A 24,865-nucleotide genomic window follows, 5' to 3' on the forward strand; every position below is an offset into this window, starting at 1 on the left:
GAGAGTTACTTTCTACTGTAAAATAATGTTTCTCTCCGTGCATAGAAACAAATGCAGTGTAAATGGATCTCTGCAAATAATTTCCCATTTTCAGCGGTTACTGTTAAATAAAGTAATTTCAATCAAATCTTCTCTGTGAGGCTTGTCCCCTCACTCTAAAAAACACAGAAAAAGAAAAGAGGGTTTCTTTGCTGTGGTTAGGTGTTTCTACTTTTGGACAATAAAGAAAGAAACAGTGTAATTTGCTGGCTGCCAAAAGTATGTCAAAGCAAGAGAGTCAGCTACTTAAGAAGCAGCTTCCAGCCTATTTCAAAACATTGGGAATATCTTTACAAGTTATATCAAGTTTAATACAACCTCATAGCAGGGCAAGTACTGACCAGATTGTGAGGCAGTTGTATCCCACAGGTTAATGTATATGTAGTTCCATTTATCCTGAAACACCTTCTAACCCTTCCTGCAAAATCTCAGTCACCAATGAGTTTTTTTGGGGGGAAACACAAACAATTTCCAAGTGAATGTTTGTTTTCTCTTTCTGCATTCACCCAGCTTATTACACAAACTATTGAGGGTGACATTATGTGTCCCAGCTGTCACCTCACACCTGGGTCTTAGTTTAGAGTTTGGAATAATTCAACTTACCACTCAAACAAGCACTTTTGTGAGCACATACAAAATTAAAACAAGCATTCATTTTATTCTATAATTTCTGCTACATGGGAAAAATATATATTTGGGGCACATGAAGGTTTAATTAGGGATACAAGTGAAGGTAGGAATGGTCTCATAGTGAAGGTTGTTTAGGGTTAGAGTTTGGTTTCCTAGTAAAGGTAGACTTCAATTTGGGTTAGGGCTGTGTTTTTACTTGTTGTTTACTTGTTAGGCTAGTTTACTGTTACCCCTTTATTAGTTGCTGGATATTTAATGTTTTTCCAAAAAAGTTAGAAATTAAAAGAACAAATTTGAAAATGTTTGGTGTTATTGTATCACTGCCATCTAGTGGTGGTGTTACAATGACATCAAATGAAATATTCGCAGATCAGGTTTAATTGATCACCATCATAACTCACATTTCTCCTTTTAAGTGTACTTATTTATCTTTTAAAATAATATATCAGAGGTTATGGCACATGTAGGGACAATAAATAAACATCTAAAATCATTCTTGCTTGGAAGGTAATATAACATACAGTGAGGGAAAAAAGTATTTGATCCCCTGCTGATTTTGTACGTTTGCCCACTGACAAAGAAATGATCAGTCTATAATTGTAATGGTAGGTGTATTTTAACAGTGAGAGACAGAATAACAACAAAACAATTCAGAAAAACACATTTCAAAAAAGTTATAAATTGATTTGCATGTTAATGAGGGAAATAAGTATTTGACCCCTTCGACTTAGTACTTGGTGGCAAAACCCTTGTTGGCAATCACAGAGGTCAGACGTTTCTTGTAGTTGGCCACCAGGTTTGCACACATCTCAGGAGGGATTTTGTCCCACTCCTCTTTGCAGATCCTCTCCAAGTCATTAAGGTTTTGAGCCTGACGTTTGGCAACTCGAACCTTCAGCTCCCTCCACAGATTTTCTATGGGATTAAGGTCTGGAGGCTGGCTAGGCCACTCCAGGACCTTAATGAGCTTCTCCTTGAGCCACTCCTTTGTTGCCTTGGCTGTGTGTTTTGGGTCATTGTCATGCTGGAATACCCATCCATGACCCATTTTCAATGCCCTAGCTGAGGGAAGGAGGTTCTCACCCAAGATTTGACAGTACATGGCCCCATCCATCGTCCCTTTGATGCGGTGCAGTTGTCCTGTCCCCTTAGCAGAAAAATACCCCCAAAGCATAATGTTTCCACCTCCATGTTTGACGGTGGGGATGGTGTTCTTGGGGTCATTCCTCCTCCTCCAAACACGGCGAGTTGAGTTGATGCCAAAGAGCTCGATTTTGGTCTCATCTGACCACAACACTTTCACCCAGTTCTCCTCTGAATCATTCAGATGTTCATTGGCAAACTTCAGACGGGCCTGTACATGTGCTTTCTTGAGCAGGGGGACCTTGCGGGCGCTGCAGGATTTCAGTCCTTCATGGCGTAGTGTGTTACCAATTGTTTTCTTGGTGACTATGGTCACAGCTGCCTTGAGATCATTAACAAGATCCTCCCGTGTAGTTCTGGGCTGATTCCTCACCGTTCTCATGATCATTGAAACTCCACGGGGTGAGATCTTGCATGGAGCCCCAGACCGAGGGAGACTGACAGTTATTTTGTTCTTCTTCCATTTGCGAATAATCGCAATAACTGTCATCACCTTCTCACCAAGCTGCTTGGCGATGGTCTTGTAGCCCATTCCAGCCTTGTGTAGGTCTACAATCTTGTCCCTGACATCCTTGGACAGCTCTTTGGTCTTGGCCATGGTGGAGAGTTTGGAATCTGATTGATTGATTGCTTCTGTGGACAGGTGTCTTTTATACAGGTAACGAGCTGAGATTAGGAGCACTCCCTTTAAGAGAAGCTCCTAATCTCAGCTCGTTACCTGTATAAAAGACACCTGGGAGCCAGAAATCTTGCTGATTGATAGGGGATCAAATACTTATTTCCCTCATTAACATGCAAATCAATTTATAACTTTTTTGAAATGCGTTTTTCTGGATTTTTATGTTGTTATTCTGTCTCTCACTGTTAAAATACACCTACCATTAAAATTATAGACTGATCATTTCTTTGTCAGTGGGCAAACGTACAAATTCAGCAGGGGATCAAATACTTTTTTCACTCACTGTATACATAAGCTTAATGCTGAGGCATAGTCATAGAATATAAATCCTAAAATGTTTTTTTTTTTTGTAAACTGATTTATTTTCTGTTTCTTTAGGAAGCTGTTTCATCAATATACTGAGTCTCCATGGACATATTTGATTTTCCTTGATTACCCCTGACCCCTGATCCCTGAAGCCCCAACACCTGCTTCTCCTGCCAGAGCTCAGATCTCATGAGAGTCACTACGGTCCATCTGGAAAACCCGACTTCCAGACAAATTTATGGCCAGTAGATGTGAACTTTACTGTTAAAGTTTGGACATTGAGCCATATCAGAAAAGTAACCATGAATATTGGCAATCCTCACAGCCAGCCATAACTCTAGGTTAGCTTTGTTACAATGATTAGACCTATGGACTACATCAGATTCTCTGTTCTTTCTTGTTGTATTGCCAGTTTCTTGCAGGGTATGTACTCTCGTTCAAATTCTCTATCATCAGATGTGTACTGGGACATTCTCACAGATATATGCCATCATTAACTGATCTATTTTTACAAATGGTTTTATGAGGTGCAGGGTAGAAACATGGCTCCTAATACCACAGTCAACCACAGTGGGTGAGCTATAAGTTGATATAATTTGTGTCTTTTAGAAACCTATCGCTTCATATTAAAAGTCAATTTCACTGATAGATAGACATTGAAGGATTCAAGAAGGATTCCCAGTGGTCTAAAACAATCTCTAGACAGTAAAGATCCCACAATCACTCTTTTAACGTAGCCCCAGTGTCATAGTGTTACAACCTGCCTACATTTCAGTAAAAACTCATCTCATCTTGATAGTTACAGCATGGACATATTAGAGACTTAACTTAAAGTGTTGGAGGAGTTGCTCTTAAGACATAGTCCAATATAGTTAATAAATAAATAAAGTCACTTGAACACAACAAAAAATTATTGAAAAAATAATAGTTATACATAACATTTGTTACATTTACAGGGTGATCATTTCACACAAAAATTTAAACATGGCAATTATTAAAGTCACAATTAGACTTTCCAGAATCCCTGAGTAGATACTGGAAACATGTTGCAGCAACCTACACAGATCAATATTACAGATATTACAGGACCACTGACTAGCTATTTGATTTCATTTATTTTATTTTAATTAGCTCTTTAGGACATCACTAGTCTCAAAAAGTACTGATAGCCTTAAAGTATGTCACTTTGCATTCATTTTTTAAACCCATGTGATTTGGAAACTAAAAACATTTTCACAGAGACGGGCAACATAGTAAGCGAGGTTCAAATTAGCAATACATAAGGAACCCATATATATTTGACTAACCTTAATACTTTTTACATATTTGGAAAGGTTAGCGCTTATAGTTTCAATTGAATTATTTAATGTTTTTAAAGCTTTCTTTCTTGTTTTGTGTTTTTTCTGTGGTTTGCAAGCAGCAATTTTGATGCAAATCAATTATGCAAGGTTCTCACTAAAGCATAATTCAATACAGAACAATGTAATATAAGAATAGGCCATATAAATCACAATATAAACTGGCCATATTGTGAAGCTGAAAATGGAAATGTTTAAACAATAGAATATTTGGGGTGCTTTCACTGTTGCTATTCAAAAAGCAAGATATTACTCTGTGGACACTGTCTTCCTCATTTGTTAAGAGCCAGCTGTTCCTTCTTAATAGATGCTGTTGTTTCAGCTGGTAAATGTACTGTCTGTCCTGAACATCGCAAGAACAATTCTTGTGTCCATGTTCAGTAACAATGATTTCAAACAAGAAAAAAGTGGGGTATTGAATCGATAGTATTTGTATAATCTATTTTTTGCGGTTATACATATAATCAGATTTACAAAATTAATAAATAAGTTTTAAAGGTGATCTAATAAAATGTGTAATGTGTGTAGGAGGCTAAATCTAATCTCCTGGTTTCCACATACTAAAAACAAAACAAAAACTCAGGCTTGTGGTGAGAGGAAATCTAGACTTACAAAAGAAAATATAATGATTAGAGTTAAATGCTGTATATCAACAAATCAACTATTACTAATTAAATCAAACTATTTCACTTCTAAAATGGTCCTTCAACTTTTACAGTATGAAAATATAAAGAGAATTCATATATTAAAAATACCAGTACCTTCCACAGTTCCTTGTGTGCTTTCCTCTAGTACACAGGATGACAGCTGAAAGGATTGCAGGGGACTACAGCAGGGGTAGTCAATTATTTTGTATCAGGGTCCAAATTTCTTGGTCAAGGTCCAGACATCAGCGGGGTCACACCTTCAAATGACCCTTTCCAACACACACACACACAATTCTGTGAATTAGTAATATACCCCATTGCTTATATTTAGTACATTCATTTGACAATGTACAAACATAAAAAAGTAAAAAGTAAATATTAATATCAAGCGGTTTCAGACCACTTTGAATTTTAATTTTGTATAGATTATTGTAGGCATATAGATAAACATAATAGACACTTTCAAGGATTTTGTGTCTTTATTAGATTGATTTTCCCCGTTGTCCCACTGCGCACTGCACAAAATTAATGTTGCAAAGTGAGGGCGAAGATGATGAGTAATTCAGGGCCGGGGTCTGGGAGTCCTCACTAAGAAGATTTTGGGCCGGATTAAATCAAAACTTTGACCCACCCGCTAATAGCAAACTACAAACCTGTTCATCATAGCGGTTACATTTATATGTATGTAACAATACATACATACATAAATAAAATCATGATAATAAGTTAATTAAAATTATTCTCGCGGTGCAGATTTGGCCCGCGGTCCGCCTGTTGACTACCAGTATCATGACTGGGCAAGATTGGCAGGGGCAGCACTGCAGGGATATTTCTGAGAAAGTGAAATGGAGAAAGGAGACGTTCAAAAAGCACAGACAGTGCTCTGATAAAACAGAAATGATTGTCACTTCATACATGCGAACCAAACATAGAAGTGTAATGTTAATTTAACAATGGCATCACTTCCACTTTCAGAGACACAGCATTGGGGGTGAAGGAGCAGTAAGGGAAATCTTGTTAAATGCTCCAAAACAAAAGATCAGTGATTGCAACATATCTGTATATACAATTGCAAAATAAAGTGAAGAGATAGGTGCAAACTCTGGTGGACAGAAAAGAAAGACTAGAGACTTCTCTGATCTGGCCACTTTAAATATTAGATGAACACATGACAAGATATCGTGCAGACAAGAAACAAGATGTAGAGTAGCCAGGCAGTATATTTCCTGGAAATCTTGTCTCAGAAAACATTCCCCCTAGTCTCATAACAAATTCCTGATTAATTATCCACACTAAAGTCCCCTCCGGTCCTCATCCCTAAGAATGTAGCTTTCATTTGACTCCTGTTAATTCACCTCAGATAAAGGGTTCAACATACATTGAACTGTTTAATTTACACTGCCGTTGAGTTTTTTCATCAGAGCAAAAGCACATTACTGGATGAAGCCAGGTGATGTTGTCGATCAAAAACTGATTGCAGTCCAGTCTTAATGCTCTTCATCGGAACTACCTTAAATGAATATCTTGGTCTAAATCTGCCTTTATCTCTTATGGTTGTTGTTTTGTGTTTTTTGTTTTTTTTGTGTTTTGATATGTCTTGATGGTTTCTTTTTTTAAACTCTGTGCTAGCTATTATGTAAATAGTGTTTATAGGCTGTTTTGTAGGTGAATATTTTAATAATAAAAAAGTTAAAATGTATTATCTGTCTCATGCTGTTTTATTTATTTTAATGAAAAAAAAAAAAAACCTGAAACAATATGTGTTGCATCATTGAGAAAGTGTTACTTTGGATGTCTATTGTCTTGGATTCCAAGTCAAACTGGGAGCAATTTTAATTAAATACAAGTATCCTGTCTTCAGTTGTTTTCCAGAAATATGTTCAGGATTACATTCACTTGCAAAGGTGCCTCATTGTAAAACAGTGTTCCCAGAAATTACCTGTCTGAGACCAGCGACGTATGTCAAGATGAAGCGTCCCTATCGTGAAAGCTCTGTACAAGTTAGGAAAAACATCTAGATTTGGACCTAAACCCTTCAAACCCTATTTTTACATGAAATTGTGCAAAACCACTGGTGTTGTGCATTAATATGCAATAGTGCGCAAATTAGCAGAATACTATGACTGGCTATAAAAACATAAATGTGCAATGTATACAGTCAATTTGTATTTTTAATGGCTTTAAGTTTGGGGTTAAAACTTTTTCTGATGAATAGCCAGTGATGAAAGATGCTTTTTAAGTCTTTGCATGGTCAAGAAGTAGGTATTTTTCACGGGAACATTTTGAAACTTTGCAAACTTTACACCAGGGGTTCCCAAAGTGCGGCCCGGGGGCCAAATGCCGCCCCTCGAGGATGTTTGGTGTGGCTCCCCAAAGCCAACCTTCAACCATTCCTTTTCTGAACCTTTACTTTATTTTTACATTTTCTGAAAAAATTCTGTTACAAATCGCACATATAATTTTGGGGGAAATAATAAAACAACAATTAAAGTTCATAAATGTTCCCTAACAGAAATGTATAGGAAAAAAAAGGTATGATTTGGGACATATTAATTTTCATTGGATGGTTTATTTTCTACTGTGGCCCTCCATGCCATGCAACCTCTGGAAATTGGCCCTCCATCACCAGACATTGGGAACCCCTGCTTTACACAATGCCTGGAATGACTCTCTTAGGATAGCTTGTAACTAGACTGAAATGAATGTAATATATATATATAAAATTGCAAATAGGCTACATAACATAATATACATAATATTCTCTATTCTCAAGAAGTGCAGACAGCAAAGAGGTAGTAGACAGTGCAAACTGGAGTTAAGTCTGAGCTTAGCACATCGCAACAGATGATTTATTTTGCATTTGTTTGAGCTGGGCTGCACCAGTTACTCACATGATACTTTTCTGCCATATTTGTAAAGGGAATGCTTGAAAGGTAAAAGCATTATAAATTACTAAACTATAAAAACCTCATAAAATCCTTACTTACCATTAAAAGAAAACCTTTGTCGAATTGTGACCTCTAGAATTACCTCTGTAGGGACTACAAACCACTAGGAAAACCCACTGATCTGGCACTGCTTCTCCTGTGCCTGCTCAGTGCAATGTTGCCGACATAACTGTGGAACGACGTCGTAAAACGACACAACGTAAGTTGTGGGATGTCATTTGAATTCCTCCTGTAATTATTAAGTGGCATTCCGACCTGTTTAGTGCAAAGTCTAGTGTGAAAGAGGAAAGCTCTAAGCAGGAGCATAACATGAAGAGAAGAATGTGGGCTTTAATGTCTCAAGCTGAATTACTCTAGAACTAAGTAGGTAAACGTGAAGAACTTCAATGGCTCTGAGGAAAAGAAGAGATGAAAGATCTGGATAGCTCACTTTTGAGCAAAGAAAAGCCAAAGAGCTCAAGTGAGGAATAACCAAAGAAGAGTATAGTCAGGTAGAAGGAGCAATGCCCATTAGGGTTGCTATCCATCAGGATTGTACTAGAGTCTCAGGGAATTAGGGAGTAACCTCCAGGAATCTGCTTGGAGAAAGCCAGTTAAAAAACTAAAATAAAATTCCTAGAGGAGTAATCTAAATTTATATTGGAGTGGGATTTAACCTGTTAGCTGATTTGTTCTTTAAACACAAGTGATTTGAATGTACTGAATTCTAGGAGCCCCTGCATGCATGCTGTGCAGAACTGTACTGCTCCGTGCTTACAGGAGCTAAGGCATTAAGCCCAGGCCTGAAAAACAGGAAGTTATGCCTTTGGCAAAAGCAAGCATCTGTAGAGATTTGAGAGTCACTTATATGCATTGCTGCTGAGAGACCACCAGATGTCCTTAAATTAAAATAAAATCCTGCACATACATTACTGATTTGGACATCTAATACTACTACTACTTAATAATAATAATAATAATAATAATAATAATAATAATAATAATAATAATAATAATATGAATAATATGAATAATAATATGAATATGAAAATTAATAATGTCAATAATGTCAATGCACCAATCAGCTAAACTATAGAGACTGAATTGCACATGACCATCTGCAGCCAGTAAAGAACCAAAAATCAAATTTTTAAAACAAATGAATGTCATTGCCATAGACAGCTAGACTCTAGAGCAAATAAACAAATATAGAATAAGTAAAAATGTATAAAAGAGCAAGATACTTATTTCTGGTAACTAATGAAAACGAGTAATATTGCTATTTATTTATTTGGCCTTGATTTAAATAGGCTTACACATTATAATACAATTGTGCTTTATAACATCAGGATACTCTACATTCACTTTAACCAACTGCAACATATAACTCAATGTATCAATCACAACAACTAATTTGATGGAATAGCAGGCGTGGAGCTGCTTCATCAGAACCATTTGAAAAGAGCCCACACCTCATACAACTTGATATGGATGCAACTTAGTCTGCAGCAGGTCTTAATGTCAAACTGAACATAAACCTCACTGGACGGTATTTTGATTCACCATGACTGAATACACACACATTAGCATTGACCATCTGCATTGTCCCTTTCAATAACATCTTTAATTCATCATCCTCTTAGTCGATCTTTTTTAGAAGGTGTGTGTGTGGGGGGGGGGGGGGGCTCGGGTTCAAGTTTCTATCACTGAGGCGCGCTCCAGTCCGGCGCGCTCCCGGCAGCGTAACGCGGACGCGCACGTCTCTGGCGTCCGTCGAGCGTGCGCGTGGACGCCGCACAACCCCCCCTCTGCCTTTAATGAAAGCTGAGATTGCAGGGAAGAGACGGGGAGGCGATGTGCGGTAGAGGCGGCCAAAGCTTTCGCAGTGTGTGTATCTAACATTGAAACAAAACACACACAAGCACATAAGGAGCCCCCGTTTGCGGTTTTATCCGAAACCCCGGCCCTCCCCCGCACATTGAGCGGGGGCTGGTTGAGTTAGAAAGCGGGGAAAAAACCGGGAGAGAGAGGGAAGCGAGAGGGGGGAGCCATCAAGGAGTATGCTGCTTTCAGGACCCAACTTTCGCCTCGGAGCAGATTGAGAGTCGCAAACCGCGGATCTAAAGACCTGAAAAGGGGAGCCGTCCTTCGAGGGAGCGCCGGGGAGAGCCTTCGCGGGCGATGTTGTTGATCGCGGAGCCGTTTTGCGGCGGCGGATCCCTGTCCTGGGGCTGCCCGGAGTCGGCGCTCTTCCGCTGGAGGCGAGGGGGCTTCGTTTTCCTCCTGCTGCTCGGAGCGGCCGTGTGCCTCGCCAACCCCAGCACTCCCAGTACCGACAACAACAATCGCCCCAGTGTCAATGTCTACATGAGCGAGGAGGAGGTGAAGAAACTGCTGGGTACGTAGGGAGCACGGAGGGTGTCAGCGCGGTCGGATTTGTGTTTTTGTTGTTGTTGCTGGGTGCAAACAAAAGTGCCTTCTTCAATCAAATGATATGGCGTGCCACAGTACAGGGGGGTTCTTGTTGTGTTGTTTTTGTTGTGATCATTATTACAGCTTGTGTCTATGGTGTATTTGGAACTATTTCTATATGTGCCAATTAGCTTTTTTTCCCCCTTATTTGGGCTGCGGGAGATTAATCTAACCTGTACTTATTTAGTAAATGAATTACACTCGCCAAGCATGGTCTTTTTAGGTGGGCGGACATGAAAGGCTAAATTGTTGATCGCCTAAGTTTTCCTGTGTTTTTGTGTCCTGTTGCAAGTGTCATGTAGCAAAGTGATCGTAAACCCAGCTCTTGCGTGTTGGAATTCTTCAGCTGTGTACAAGGTGGTTTTCCTGACGTCACGCAAATGAGGAAGGATGCTTTCATCACAATGGAGCCCATTTGAAAGGTTTCCCAATCAAAGCATGCATAGTTTGAAGAGCTTCATTGGTTCCATTATTTATAATTTACCATTCATTCGTTTATCTCGCCCAAAACCCTTGACTGACTATGACTTGGCACCCCAAGTAGATTATTTGTGCCTTGACTGTATCTGACCAGCACACCACATTTCCAAAGTATTAAGATCAACAGGTTTAATATATAGGTCATTAATTATTAGTCTTAAATTCAGATGCCTATTCCTTTAGTGCCTTGCAGTTATTGTATGTTATTAACAAGTAACTTTGACATGTTTTCCCAGTAAACCAGTTCTCCACACTGGTATCTTTTAATATGTGTGAGGTGTAGTTTTTTTTTTTTTTTAATTAATCCACAGAATTACATGGACTCAAAAGGAATTGTTGGTTTTGATTTTTTGCCTCCAGGTCTGTCTGACATCCCAGAGTGAAAATGCATTGTTAGGATCATATTGCAGCTTGCTTACTTACAGTGCATGACCTATTTTTACTCATTATTTTAAGATCTATAGACATCAAGAAGGCAGTTTATTTGTAAAATTAGACTAAAAGAGCAGCGTGCTTATGGTATTTTGATGGTAGTGGTATAACAAATCCAATGTCACGTGCATCAAAACTTGTATCTAACAAGGAAAAAAGCCTTTGCTAAAATAAGGTGACATGCCTCACTGAGCTGTTTTTTCTTTCTTCCCCTCTCTCTCCATACACAGACATCTTTACAGAAGCGCACAGTCCTTTTTGCACTTTAACATGGTTTCCATCTACTAGATTCCATGTAGAATCTGAAACTTTATTTGGGTGCGTCTCTGTCAATTTGTTTTAGAGTTTTCAACAATCCCATGCATCTAATGCAGTGGGTTACAGCGACTTTTATTTTATTCATTTGTAAGAGGAGACTTATCCTACTTTTTACCTGTCCTGTAAAGACATACATTTCAGTTGTTGCATTACTGATGTGCTGGTCTCTGGACTTTCTCCAGTGCAGTAGTCCCCTTGTTGTTGGTCAAAACTGAACTGCAGACAGCCAAATGTTAGTTATATACTTAAATAATCAAAATCAAAACTTAATCTGTAGACTGGCACAAACTAAGTGTAATTCCAGTCTAGAACTTAAGAGTTTAATTCTTATGAATCGTGGGATGCATTTCTTCTTGAGAGTAGTAAATTAAATATTGTGTGTAGACTTTATTTGTTCCCCCCTCCCCCCTTAAGATCAAATGTACTTAATCTATTCAATATTTTATCTGAGGGTTTATCAGGACATTGTTTATATGGAAAACAAAACTCCGAATAAAATCTATTTGCAGCATTCACTTTCTTTTTATTACAAATTCTTCACAGAACTCACTGCTTTAATAGAAAGCAAATTAATTTGGGACAAGAACCAATTTGATCAAAGAAGGAAAAATAAAATATTCCTACCACATCTTAAAGCCTCATAAATAAGCATCATACATTTAAAAACTTTGGTATATTTTGGCCAAGAAAATGTTATCCAAAATCTTAAATTGAAAGTAAAGTCCCATTCACGTTCCCAGAATAATATGCACTCCCTTCTGATAAGACATTTGAAGGATACAGACCGGCTTTAGAAGAACAGTCACCATATGTCACTGAGGACTGTGACACTGCACTTACATATCATTCATGATTGTAATTACTTGTAATTCATGTCTACTCCTCTTTTTTAATTGTTTAAAATTAATGTAAAAAAAAAAAAAAAGATTGATTGGTCTTAAATGGTATTCACATGAGATCATCTCCCAAGCGCAAGGTACTGTGGGACACCACTTCACGTTTGTAAGGACTTCGAGCGCCATCTCATTGATTGTCTACGGGAATACTTGAGGTTTCCTGTTTCAGGAACATCTTCTAGTTGCTCAAGGCAATGCAGTGAATGAAGTTGCTGTTGACACTCAGGCTCATAAAGACGGTTAGTTGCTTCTGGGATGTTCCTAGGCTGCAGCCACCTTGAGTACTCTCTCAACACAAGATTACTCAGTACTTTTTCTTGTTTGAAAATGAGGGAACAGTCCTGTCAGGGTGAAAATAACTGAGGTAGAGAGGCCGACGTGTCCAGGCTGACCAGTTTGGACACTCGAATGTGTAATCGAATGCAGCTTTACAAATTGATCGCACGCCTTGCTGAGGTTTTCTGCATCTCTTGAGTGTTGTTTTCGGTGAGCTCTTAACAAGTTCACATCTTGCTAATTGTAATTTGTAATCTTGTTTTCTGTATTACAGAATATCTTGTTATCTTTCTCCAGTTCCTATTGCTTATTGAATGTCACTGCTTTCCTGATCAACACAGTTAATTTGTAGATGGCGGTACTTCATATTTGACTTTGAATTTACAGCAAAATACATCCAGAAGTTGTATTAATACACATGTATTAATGTACAAATACATTACATAGCTGTGAACACTTGCTTGTTGTAGTAAGAAACATTGAATAAAAAATGCATAAATGTGCATGTCTTTTACTGAGCTACGTTAGTTGACAATGGTATTACAACAGTCTTTGTTAATAAGTGTGCTACTCTCACACCATGTCAGACTGCCTAGCTGTATGTGTACTGTATGAAATTGGAGATTTACTACTTTAATAAAGAAAGATAGGGGGAATATTGAATATTACTGCAAGCACACTTTAGGAACAAATAAAATGTTTAACTGACAGTCATAAATTGGCCATACCCTGGCAGTGATGCAGTACACAATAAGAAACATCTTCTGTGGGATTTGAATGAATGACAATCTCTGGAGAATCTGGTTTAGATTTTAAAATCTTCAGTGTTTCTTCTATAAATTTTTTTTCTTATCCCTTAAAAATAAATAAATATATTTACATAAATGCATAAACTAGGTCACTTTGCCTTGAATAGTGATGATATGAAGAGCTCATGATTTCCATTAGACACTTGTAGTGGAAACATAACTGTCATAGCCCAAGGGAGTTTGCTTGCCTTGTGGTGTCTAATTTACAGCAGTACTGAACACTGTAATCAAGGACCAATTTCCTGAGACATGTTCCTCTGCAAAGACAAGTCACAAGACTGTAGTATGGAGCAGAGCAGGGCTGAGGAAGTAAAAGATCTCGTACATCTTGCAGTTTTTGGCTGATTCAGATGTACTTGTAGGTTTAATATTACAGGTTTGAGCATTAATTTAGCATACTGTGAATTTACAAGTTTAGATTTTGGTGTACTATAATGAGACCTGATTGATATTCAGTTGAGGACTCAGATCCTCAACTGAAAATCCTCAATAAATACATCCATTTAATAATTATAGTATTTAGTACTGTGTTTCTGTGAATTCCTGAATTTGATTTTCTAACAGTACTTCAACATTAAAAAAAAAAAAAAAATGTATGATTCTTGATAAAGTTCCTCTTCTGAAGACACAGTTCAAGATAAGCTGAATTAATGGACAATGACTATATTGTTTGGTGGATGGTTTTCAACTCTGTCAATCTCTTCCTGACTCTGGACATTTTGCTGTGTTAAAGTGAGTCACATTAGGATTATTTTCACTGCGTAGATCATTGGACATCTGAGAGCTGGTTGAGTTGTACCAGATTTGACTGAGTTTATGCCAGAGCTGAAGAAGTCAGACGTTTAAGTTCTCTATGTTTAAGTGCCCTTAGCAAATTGAAGAATGGCTCAAATTGTTCATGATTGTGAAGCTTTATTGCTCTATGGCAAGGGCCTCAAAATCAATTTCCTGGAAGGCCACACTGTCTTCTGTTTCTCATTTTAACTGGAGGTTTCGCTTCTGTAGGCTAATTAATTTAATTTTCCTAATTGACCATAATTAATGGTTTGTTCAAGGTTTCTTTTTTTTTTTACTTTTGGCTTCAGAGGTGTTGATTTGGGGTAAGGTATTGGCAATATATTGTATCCTGGAGAGAAGTATTAAATTTATTTTTAGTGTCTCAGAAATCAGACTGATTTAAATTACTAAAATCTAATTAAAACCTGATGATCTAAATTCTGACTAGTGCCTTTAGTGTGAACATAGTTTGTGTTAGAGCTACTTACCTGATTGTTTGTAGAAGCCACAAAAACGTCATCCAACTGTTGTGTTTCTAAGCCCTACCTATGACATATTTATGTTTTATTGAAAAAGGGATTAATCAAAGAGTACTTAACCCCATGAGCAGAATATCATTTTAGATGTTCTTCTATGTTCAGATCAAGGTCTGAACTGAAGTCTTGCGACTTTGTAGGCATTTATGAGGAACTGTGTTGTAGTTGGCAAAATATTAATATATTGAAAGATTTAAGTCTCCTCGTCTCTTACCTACTTATCTGTCTTGCAGGCAGATAGCCCAGAGCTTATCACATGGCTACAAGGAGGCTTTGCGCAGAGCATTCCATACACAGTGTTTGTGATTGCATGGTGTCGCTATGTCTGTAGAACATGAGATGATCATTTTTAAGTCATTACTATATACAGAGTTTAGCCAGAACCAATAGGTTTTATATTATTTTTTTCTTCATTTATTGTTTAACTGTATCGTTGAGCAAACATCTCTTAAGAACTTTGATCTTCAGAAGATAACACTATGATTCCACAGCTGGGGACTTTAGATAACCTTTGTCTAGGAAGTCAGTTAAAAAAATAAACCCTTGGAATTCCTTAGACAGTGCAGTATCTGTGTAGATATCAGTTAACAGCACATATTATATGTCTTGGCAGAATATTCACATCCCCCTGAGTAGAAAACAAAGCAAAGCAGACATCCTTGAATCAGTCCATAATAATCTACTACTAAGTTTGAGCATTATTGTATTAATGCTTTTGGAATGGCTATTTGGCCCAATAATCACCCAAGGACGTATGATAGAAGTTGGCCATTTGCTTTACCTTAGCATACACTATCCTGACATTTTCATTGTTGTCATCACTGAAGAATCTAACAGACACACAATATACTCGACTCCTCTCTGTTTGGCCAATGTTTACAAAAAAATCCAAAAAGATCCAAAAGGAAGAGTGTGAAAGTTAAATATGATTTAATGTTTGCTTCTATCCTATGTTATCGTCCAATTTTTATGTAGTGGATAATTTGCATCTAGTACAGATGGGATAGCATTTGAACAAGGGTGATGATTTATTGATGCACATAGTGATCTCACTGGAACCACAGAGAATTATATGAGAGGTGAGAATGCAGAATGTCTATATGTAAGGTTTTAATCCACCTGCCTTGGGGGATGATCATTAATTTCTCTGCACGTTTTGTTTCCCTTTTTCTTTTACCTGTGTCTAAAAACATGACCTAGGGACTGCAATAAAGAGTCTTTTATGTGCTTTAATGTATTTATAGAATATCAGAAGGATTTATGACAATCTGTGATATGCATCCACACAGCCCCACCACAGTAGAGTGAAAAACCGCTACGCAAAAGACAGGTCTCCCGATGTGGGAGGTTTGTGCACTCACAGAAGGATGATGTCAACGTAACAAGCTCATGTACACAGAGCCTCGTTACACAGGCAACTGATACTTGAAAATAAATAGATTTGTGACCCAAACATCTAAACATTCACATACAAGAAAAACCTTTAACAAAGCTTGAAATGCTTTTTCCTTCTGTCTTGGAGGGAAAGCTAATTGATAGTATTGTGCAAATGATGTAGGGCACAAAATACATCTCAAAGCCTATTGAAGCAAGTGTAAATGGTGTTTTGCATTTGTTCAATGCTCAAGGTAAGGTAAGGCATTAATTTATTTTTGTCTTTTAACTAAACCACATGACATTGCAGTCTTAACTTGAAATAGCTTAATTTCCAAAATTGAATGCTAACTGTTTTTTACACAGGTGTGCACCATATCAAGAGATGCATGCCATTTCCCTAGATAAGGTGTAGTAAACAGTACAGACATTCTGCATGGGTGTGTCCACACAGAAATGTTTACTTCAGTTGGCCGCATGGTTCAAGAAGAGGTACTAAATAAACACCATAATTTCTCTGTAAAATGCTAAATACTTTGTATTTATTCATTGGTAACTGCCTTAACGATAGGGGAAAAAACAGATCTTGCCTTAGTGTTAGGATTGACACAATGCAACGCAGTATGGTTCTTGAAGCAAAATGAAAAATGTTGTGCTTTAACAATCACACCTGTTGTTTAACCAAATCCATATAATAGTTTTAAAAAGCTGAGACAAAAAACCATAAGACATGGGGTAGCTAGAAATCCATGCTAATGTTTAAATGCTGAAATCATTAACTAGAGCCACTTTTGTTTGTTTCTTGTTTTGCAGGGTTAATATTACCACCATAGACTTGCCAAAAGCCTTATGCTGTGTAAGTTCAGTTTCCTGGAAAATAGTCTGAAAGCAGGTAGATTTGAGTATACTTTTCCCAGAAGTATGTTTTAAATGGGTTTCAGGATAAAGAAAAAGGGACAACTGTAAACTGTTGTGTGGTTTCCATTGTTAATTAACATAGTGGGATAAAAATAAGATCTGCATGATTCATTCATACTCTACTTTAAATGACTTACTCTGCATAATTGATGTATTTAACTTTTGCAAATGAACATATATGTGAACAAATATTTAGATAAAATTGACAACTTTTTTTTTTAATTAAATGCATTCCCTGTGAGCTGACTCAGTGGGCCTTCCATATGAGCACTGGCCTTATTCATCCCACCCCCCCTCCCACTGGCTTGCTTAGATCCACAATAAACGTAAATGTTTCCGCCAGGGTTGCAAGCTCTTGCTGATCACTGTCACTGCTGAGGCACCAGCTATCGTTTTACTTCTGCCAGGATTTATAAACCTGAGACTGAAGCCTGCTCCATTTGAGGGTGTTCTGCTTTTGGAAGTTGGGGGTTAGGGTTAGTCAGAGCCCTCTGAGAGGAGAGCCCAATTCTCTTCTCACTGGGGTTTTATTTTTTTCAACATCTTAGAGCTATTTCCTCCTCGAATCTCTGGGGTTTGCCTGGGAGTATAATTCCTTTCACAGATCTTTATCTCTCAAGGTTTCAGATTTTTTTCCCTTCTTCTCATCGTTAATCTTGAACCAGAAGACTTCCCTGAAACTGTGTAACATGTTTCTATAATATGACAAGTATGATGTTTTCATTAAACCCAAAACATTTCAGGGTTTTAGGAATTAAGTGGGCAACCCTTAAACCTCACGTTAGTTTGACTTGGTTATAACAAATAAGTGCCGGTTTATATTGTATGCAGTTTATTCAGGAACAGTTTATGTATTTGGTTTCTATGGAATAATGCATAGCATATGGTGTATATATGAATACAGTACAAGAAGAAATGAAATGTTCTGCACCAACATTATATATGTAATGTAGTATTGTGTTGCTTTCTCATGCTATAATATGTTTACATGTGAAATATTCCTATGTAGAATAACAGGCATCACTCAAAAGCAGGTGTTTATTTTTGGAGTATTGCAGGTATTGGAAAAATGTATCTCAATAAGAAAGTGTTCATACATATCAGCCTAATTTAATGTGCATGATTCTTGAAGTCCTCCAAGAGATGAACTGTGCCACAAACATTTATAGGCAAAGTCATCTGGACAGTGGGTAAAAAATGCTCTTCAGTTTACGGTTTAATGAATTGGACACTGTCAGAGGAGCCCATATTGGAACTGTATTGGAGAGAAATACAGTCTACAGTAACACATTCTGGAAAGTGGTCTGTAGTGCATTCTGTGATTATTTCATATTTTTTTAACTATAAAGTGAATGGCAGCATTTATTGGTAATCTGATTTTCATTAAAGTTTTTATTTTTTAGTTCAAACAATACATTGAAATCAAGCAAATGCAAAAGTAGATTTGGGTAATAGTGTAAGATGAGGCCGCCGTTGAAAATTGTCTGAGCTTAGTAGCAGTTGATAGTCTGCCTTTTTATGTGTGCCATGTAGAAAACTCCTCTTAGAGAGAAAATAAAGCACATGCTTTGTTCCAACAAGCCCTGAGCTGGAGAGTGCAGGAACAGTCAGCCTCTGAGGCAAATGCGGGTCTGGGATGCAAAGCTTTTTTAAAGTACAGACCAGAAAGCTGCAGTCACTTTCATCTTTGTCTTTGTGGAGAGATGTGTAATTGCTATTGTGGCCAAGCTCAGGGTTTCTTTAATGTATGTGCTGATATTCCTATTTTTTTCAGCCTAATTTGCAATTATTCTGTTACTTTTTGTTTTCTAGCCTGAGCTAAGGGACCTGCACGCAGATGTTGTTTTTTAAAGTTCATGTACCACAGTGTGTTTCTAAGGCCGGATTCACCCTGCATGCCTGTCACCCCAGAAAGATTTGAAAATAAATGTGTCTGTCGAGTGAAGCACTGTTAAAAGGTGAGGAAGGCGAAGCTTTTAGCTTGTCCGTGGTTTATCACTAGAGCTGGGTAGACTAAGCCTATATCTTTTCCATGACATCTAAAATATTGAAGGCCCTCTATGTGTGCCAGAACAGCTCAGTAATAAATGGAAATGGAAAGTATGACAAGCGGTCAACAAACGTGCATGGAAGGTACGGCTTGTAAACGTATCCATTAGTCAGAGAGTGTTCATTCCGCAAAGAATGTAGTTTTTTTTTTTTTCTCCTCCTTCTCAACAATACACATTTAACAGAGCTAAATTCAATGCAGTAATGGCATCCTATCTATTTTTCAATCGGGATCAATCAATTGGCTGGTTTTACAGGAAATATTCAGCTTTCCTGCTCCTCAGGGCAGTATTATGGGGCACTAATAGTATTCAGAACGGAGGAAAAAGAGGCACCATTGAGTGTCTGTGGAACAAACGTCCTAGTTGTGTTCTGTGTGTTTGAAAGAAACAAACAGAAAATGTCTCCTTCAAATCCAGAGTTGCTTGATCAAAAGCAAAAGGGAATTGGATGAGCCAAAGTGGGCTCAATAGCCTCCACATGTTAGTGACCTTTCTTCTGCTCTTAATTTGAATTGCTCGGCTGTAAATGCCATTTTGTAGGCACCCAAAACTGATTTCCATGTGCTGAAGGAGAAGACATAGAGCCACATGCTCTGCAGGCCTTGTGGAAAGAACCCTGTGTTTATGTGAGGAGCTTTGGGGCCAGACGCACAAGGCCAAGCCACACATGTTGTAGTTGAGACGGGTAGGGGCCGACTGCAGTGCCAGTGTTAATTACCCTGCGAACCGGGACGCCACTCGAGTGTGTGCTGCCTCGGACTTGCAGGTCGACACAGGCGGGTAATCCTTGCCTGCTGTGAGAGGACTTTTATTTTCTCTCACTAATGTGCTCTCCCTTGCCTTTGGAAAAGTCCTTTAACTCCAGCCAATTAAGAGTTAAATGTGTAGCGTTGTATCTCTTACAGCTTTCTTTTAGAGAAACTTACCAACAAACCGTACTGCATGGTAGGGTTTTCTCTGTTCTGTAACTTTACTCCGCCTCTGGATTTCTCATTCGTTACATTTGCATACCCCCCACCCCCCTCCTGCCAAGAGCAATTTTTTGGGATAGAAGTGCTTATCTCTACCATGTAGTTTCAAAGTGTATGTAAGGTGATAAAAGCAGTTCAAGCTTAAAAGACTTCCCTGCATTGTTCAGCCCTGAATTGGAAGGGTACTGCAGCCTCGATTGTGGGTTTGATGTGATTCACGAGTGGAGAAACGTGTGGGGGTGGTGGAGTCATGATGTTTTGTTTTGTTTTGTTTTGTTTGACTGTTGGTGTGGTGCCCAGTGCTGTGAGAGTATGTGTACTCTTTGTAAGAAGGCACAGGCACTGGGAATTGGGTGGAGGAGCAGGCACAGATGCCAGAGTCTAAAGGGTCACAGAGAAATGTCAGAGCCCTTGTTTTTCTGCCTTGTGTTCCCCAGGGCGCGATGCGACTGCTGTTTGTGTTAAAGTGCTATGCTTGATGGAGGATGGCTTTTCTGTTGAAGTTGATCCCTTGAGACTGAAATATTGTCTTTGTCATGTTAAAAAATTAAAATAAACATGCTTTCCTTACGAGTGTCTCATTTAGACCAAGAGTTCTCGGCATTGTTTCGGGTGGATGGGTATGTACATTTGTACACATCAGTTGTTGTGTGAAGTTATGATTTGTCAGATTTCATTGAAAGAAAATGTTTGAGTTTACATATTAAAGTATAGCTCTGTATTTTTAGATTAGTCTGATTCCTAAATTGTCATACTTGGTTGGTTGAGGGTAGAATTTATTTTATTTTGTAATGCACACCTGCTTCAGATCTATTGATTTATACCAAAACTAGCTTCAAAATCCATTGTTGTGTTGAAAGATTCTTCTATTTTTGATGCGACAAGACATGTTTATCATGTTGTTTATTATGGTGAAGTAAAAATATTAACCCAAATACTGGCTCCCTCATCTGTTTATCACTATCCATGGGATTTTAAGCTGAATAGACCAAAGTAATTTACTCAAAAAGATGGGGAATAAACACAGCTTGTTATGGCATTTCAGTTTAATTCTGCTCTTGCAATATCTTTGAATTTTAAATATTTATGGCTTAAAATTGTAAGCTTGACGCCTCTTCGGTTAGTTGGTTTCTAGGAACTCTTGATATTCCACAGTAGAAAAAGTAATTAATCTTGTGCATATCTATTTGTGCCAAAAAAGTGTTTAGAAAGAGTAGGGTTATCATCCTGAAGCAATAAAAAAATAAAATAACGTGATATTTTGAAGAGCCCAAGGTTTGAGCCAGTTAGGATCAGAGCAGAGCAAAAACTCACTAGAAAGTCTGCATCCACTTAAACGGTATAATTTTATATTCTTAAAAAACAGATTATATGATTTGTGTTAAATGGGGTCTTATATAGTCATAATGAAATATTGGGAAACTATCTTAAAAAAAAAAAAAAAAAAAAAAAAAGCATGATCTATGGATATTGGAAATGAGGCATTTGGGGATTGCTGCAGCCACTGGTTGTTTGAAGAGTTGTAGAAGATAGCAGTCATGTCCCCTTAATTTACCCTGCTATACCAGTTTAGTAGGTGAGACTGGTAGGTGTGTGGACTCTTATCAGACACAAAAAGTGGGCACATAGGCTTTGAGAGCCAGTCAATTGAAGGGGTGATGTACTCCAGATGTTCATGGGGATTTAGGATGTCTCGCTCTCTGGCACATGTGCACTCTTAAAAGAATTCACTTCAGTTGCTACTGACCTTGAGTCTTGGTACATCCTTTCAAACGTATGGGAGAAAATAAAAATCCTATCTCCAAACTCATTATCAAGTGACTGGAATGTTGCTTAAAAAAATTAGGGAGTTGAACCATCGCTTCAAAGCCTCATCTTATCTTTTGTTGCTATGATACCATGGCTAGAGCCTTACAGTATAAATCAGGCTCTGTGGAGATGGAACAGTGTTTTAACTCCTGGAGGGGCTTTGTCTCCTCATGCCTGTAAAATTGCAACAGAGGAGCTTGAGACAGTTTTGGATTCACTGTGAAAAGTTTTCATCTGTACAGAACACTGCACAAGATTGGCTTACACCAAGACACCATTGTAAATTGGCAAAATAAATTTGGTTAAGCAGTAATTTAGTACCAGGCTTGGGTCAAAGGGGAGGTATGGGTCTGGGGTGGGATGAGAGGGATTGAAAGTTAAATAAATAAGATTTAAAAAGTAATGGATGCATTAAAGCAGTCCTCAGTCTGAAAGCCTGTGGAAGAAACTGAGACTCATCCTGTGGATGATGTGAGGCTAGCTTTGTGTGCTACTCAGAGAATGAAAGAAGCCTGAGGATATTTAGGTTATTTCTTATTGCCCCCTTACTCCTTATCGCCATACTAACATAGCCATTTGAGATTTTATCAGAGCAGGGGGCGTCTCTGTAAGTACCACTGAAGGGCAGATCTCCACTTTACAGGAAGCCCACTCAATAAGAGTTGTCCTGCACGGGTCAGAGCTCTGGAAAGGCATAAGACAATGGTGAAAGAGTTGCATGTGACCTGCAGATATTGTCAATTTACTCTTGAGTTTACGCTTTTCTTTTTGCCTCGCTACCTACATCAAACCATTGCTGATTCCCTTGGGGAACAGGAGCAAAAGGATTGTTTTTTTGATGATTATTTCTGGTCTCATTTTTATTTTTGTTGGTAATAAAAAATCCATAATCAAGATACTAGTGGAAGTAATTAAATTTGTTGTGTTAAACTACTGTAACTCAGTTGTAACAATTCAATCATGCATTTAAAATATTTACATATTCTTCAAGTTGTTAATTCTACTTTTATTATGCAGCTGCCATCTGTTTTTATGCAGAACAAGTCAAATACACAACAAACATCCATGCATTACCTTACGTTTATTAAGGTTCTTAATGCAATATTAGATATTTAATATGATTTATAGTTATACACTAATATGGTTTATATAGTTATTTTACTTAAAAGAGACAGAAGAACTTAGTTTTCACATTTGGATCCTGATGGGTTAAGCTGTTGGTGACTGTTAGTTTAGAGTTCTTGCTTATAAATTGCCTCAAATTACCCGTGTGTAATTAGAAACCATGTGACCTTTGCACACGCTTACGTTAGGGGGTGTAGCCAGATAGTAGCAGGGAAAATCAAAAACGGTTTAGGCTGGGTAGGTACGTGGCAAATATATTTTTAATACAAATTAAGTTAACCTGGTTATGTTGTCAGACTGGTGCTTTTAATGAAGACAATTCATATTTGCAAACATAGCTGCATTATATAGTTCTGCCTAGGCATTGGAAGTGTGCAGAATGTCATGTATTTACCAGGATTCATCCATTGCAATTAAAGCTAGTGAAGTAGAGAACATGACCTCTAGGAGAGTGCAATTACAATCTCTCTCATGATCTGAAGATTTTGTCAGTGCAGCTGCTCCGTATCATAGTCCTTGTCAGATTCAAATCGGAAAAACTTGTACTTCCGTTTTGCTGAGTGTTTACTCTTCCAGGCAGAATTCTCTAATCACCCACATCTCTTCACTGTACTGATTTGTCTTCTGTAAATGTCAGTATTATGCACACTTTAGGGTTGTTTTTTGATCTAGCATAACAAAATGAAAGCGCACACAGCACTTCTGAACAACATACCTTGATCAAATAGTCTCTGGAAATATCTACTCATATTGACTGTTGGATGCTTATAAAAACATATTTAACTCAGTCCTGAATTACATACATTCTTCCATGGCAGCTTTCTCTTGGATAGCTGCAATAGCATGTGGCAAACAGAAGTCCAACATCAAGTGACATGTTTGATATTCTTGATTTCCCTTTCAAAATTCATCAAGAACATATGACACAAAGGAACAAAAATGTAATCATTTAGAAACAATTAGATGTGGAAAAAGTAATGAACACTTAATTGTATGATTAAATTAGCAATTCTTAGTTTTGTTTTACTTAATCATAAGTTAGGAATATTGGCCTGTGCTTGTTTGGACTGTGAAACTGTGGAGAAGACACGGAGAGGAGCAGAAAATCACAAATAGTCATCCTGTAAGCGTTACTGTCCAGTGAACAGCTATGGGTCAGCTAGGCCACACACACCAGTCAGGCCTCGTTCGGGTCTAGAGGAGCAGTTATTTGCTGCGCTCAGCACACATTAATTAGTTACCTGTGGAGTGATTGTAGGCCCCCAGACCCTGCGTGACTTCCCCTCAGTGTTCCCTTCAGTAATAATACTGCCTGTATCTCACGGCACACTGCAGAGGGCAAGGGGCTCCCACAGCTGCCTTTGGAGACGTGTGCCAGGAATTTTATTAGCCTGTTCAGAGAGCAGTTTTAATTCAAACTTTGTGGGATGCCAGTGCAAGATTTTGGTGGATGTCTCCTGGAATTAGTGAAATCCTTGTCAATACAGTGGGGATACAGGAGGTCAGATTGGAGCCTGAGGTTAGGACTGTTTACCAGGCTGAAATGTCACGCCCCATAACAATATAGACGACAGAGGACACAATCAAACAAGAAAAAATATATACATGTATTATTATTAAGAGTCATTCAAAATAATGTTACTGACATTTAAATTTGTTTACCTAAAAAAATGCAGAGTGCTGCACACTTTCAAAAGTGTGTGTGTCTCTGGTGGGGGACTCTTCTGTATTATGTACTTCAGCACACTTGTCTCAGTTTGTGACAATACTGTGGCAAGAGCTGCAAAGCAGGAGGTTGACAGTGTTTGCCAAATGTCATTGAGTTGAAGCAAAACTCACAAACCTCCTAATAGATTCAATCCATTTGGTATTTTTGGTAACCCATGAAGATG

General features: G+C 38.0%; 2 protein-coding genes across 7 annotated transcripts in view; both read left to right on the forward strand.

The window, feature by feature from the left end:
* Positions 1–6,501, forward strand: part of sned1 (sushi, nidogen and EGF-like domains 1) — a 34,313-nt gene extending 27,812 nt beyond the window's left edge. The window contains exon 32 of the mRNA XM_066709150.1: positions 2,870–6,501. The gene's annotated coding sequence lies outside the window, so the exon portion shown is untranslated. The remainder of the gene's footprint in view (positions 1–2,869) is intronic.
* Positions 6,502–9,545: 3,044 nt separating this feature from the next.
* The window catches only part of ryk (receptor like tyrosine kinase), a 58,167-nt gene continuing 42,847 nt past the window's right edge, over positions 9,546–24,865 (forward strand). For 3 of the 6 annotated variants that reach the window (XR_010817407.1, XM_066709151.1, XM_066709153.1), the window contains exon 1: positions 9,546–10,127. Coding sequence is in view for 5 of the 6 variants with exons in the window: in XM_066709151.1 (XP_066565248.1) it covers positions 9,911–10,127 (217 nt within the window). In the remaining variant the exon portion in view is untranslated. The remainder of the gene's footprint in view (positions 10,128–24,865) is intronic. The other 3 variants (XM_066709154.1, XM_066709152.1, XM_066709155.1) reach the window with 1 other exon arrangement.

The sequence above is a fragment of the Amia ocellicauda genome, chromosome 7 (genome assembly GCF_036373705.1).
Source record: "Amia ocellicauda isolate fAmiCal2 chromosome 7, fAmiCal2.hap1, whole genome shotgun sequence".
Lineage (NCBI taxonomy): Eukaryota > Metazoa > Chordata > Actinopteri > Amiiformes > Amiidae > Amia > Amia ocellicauda.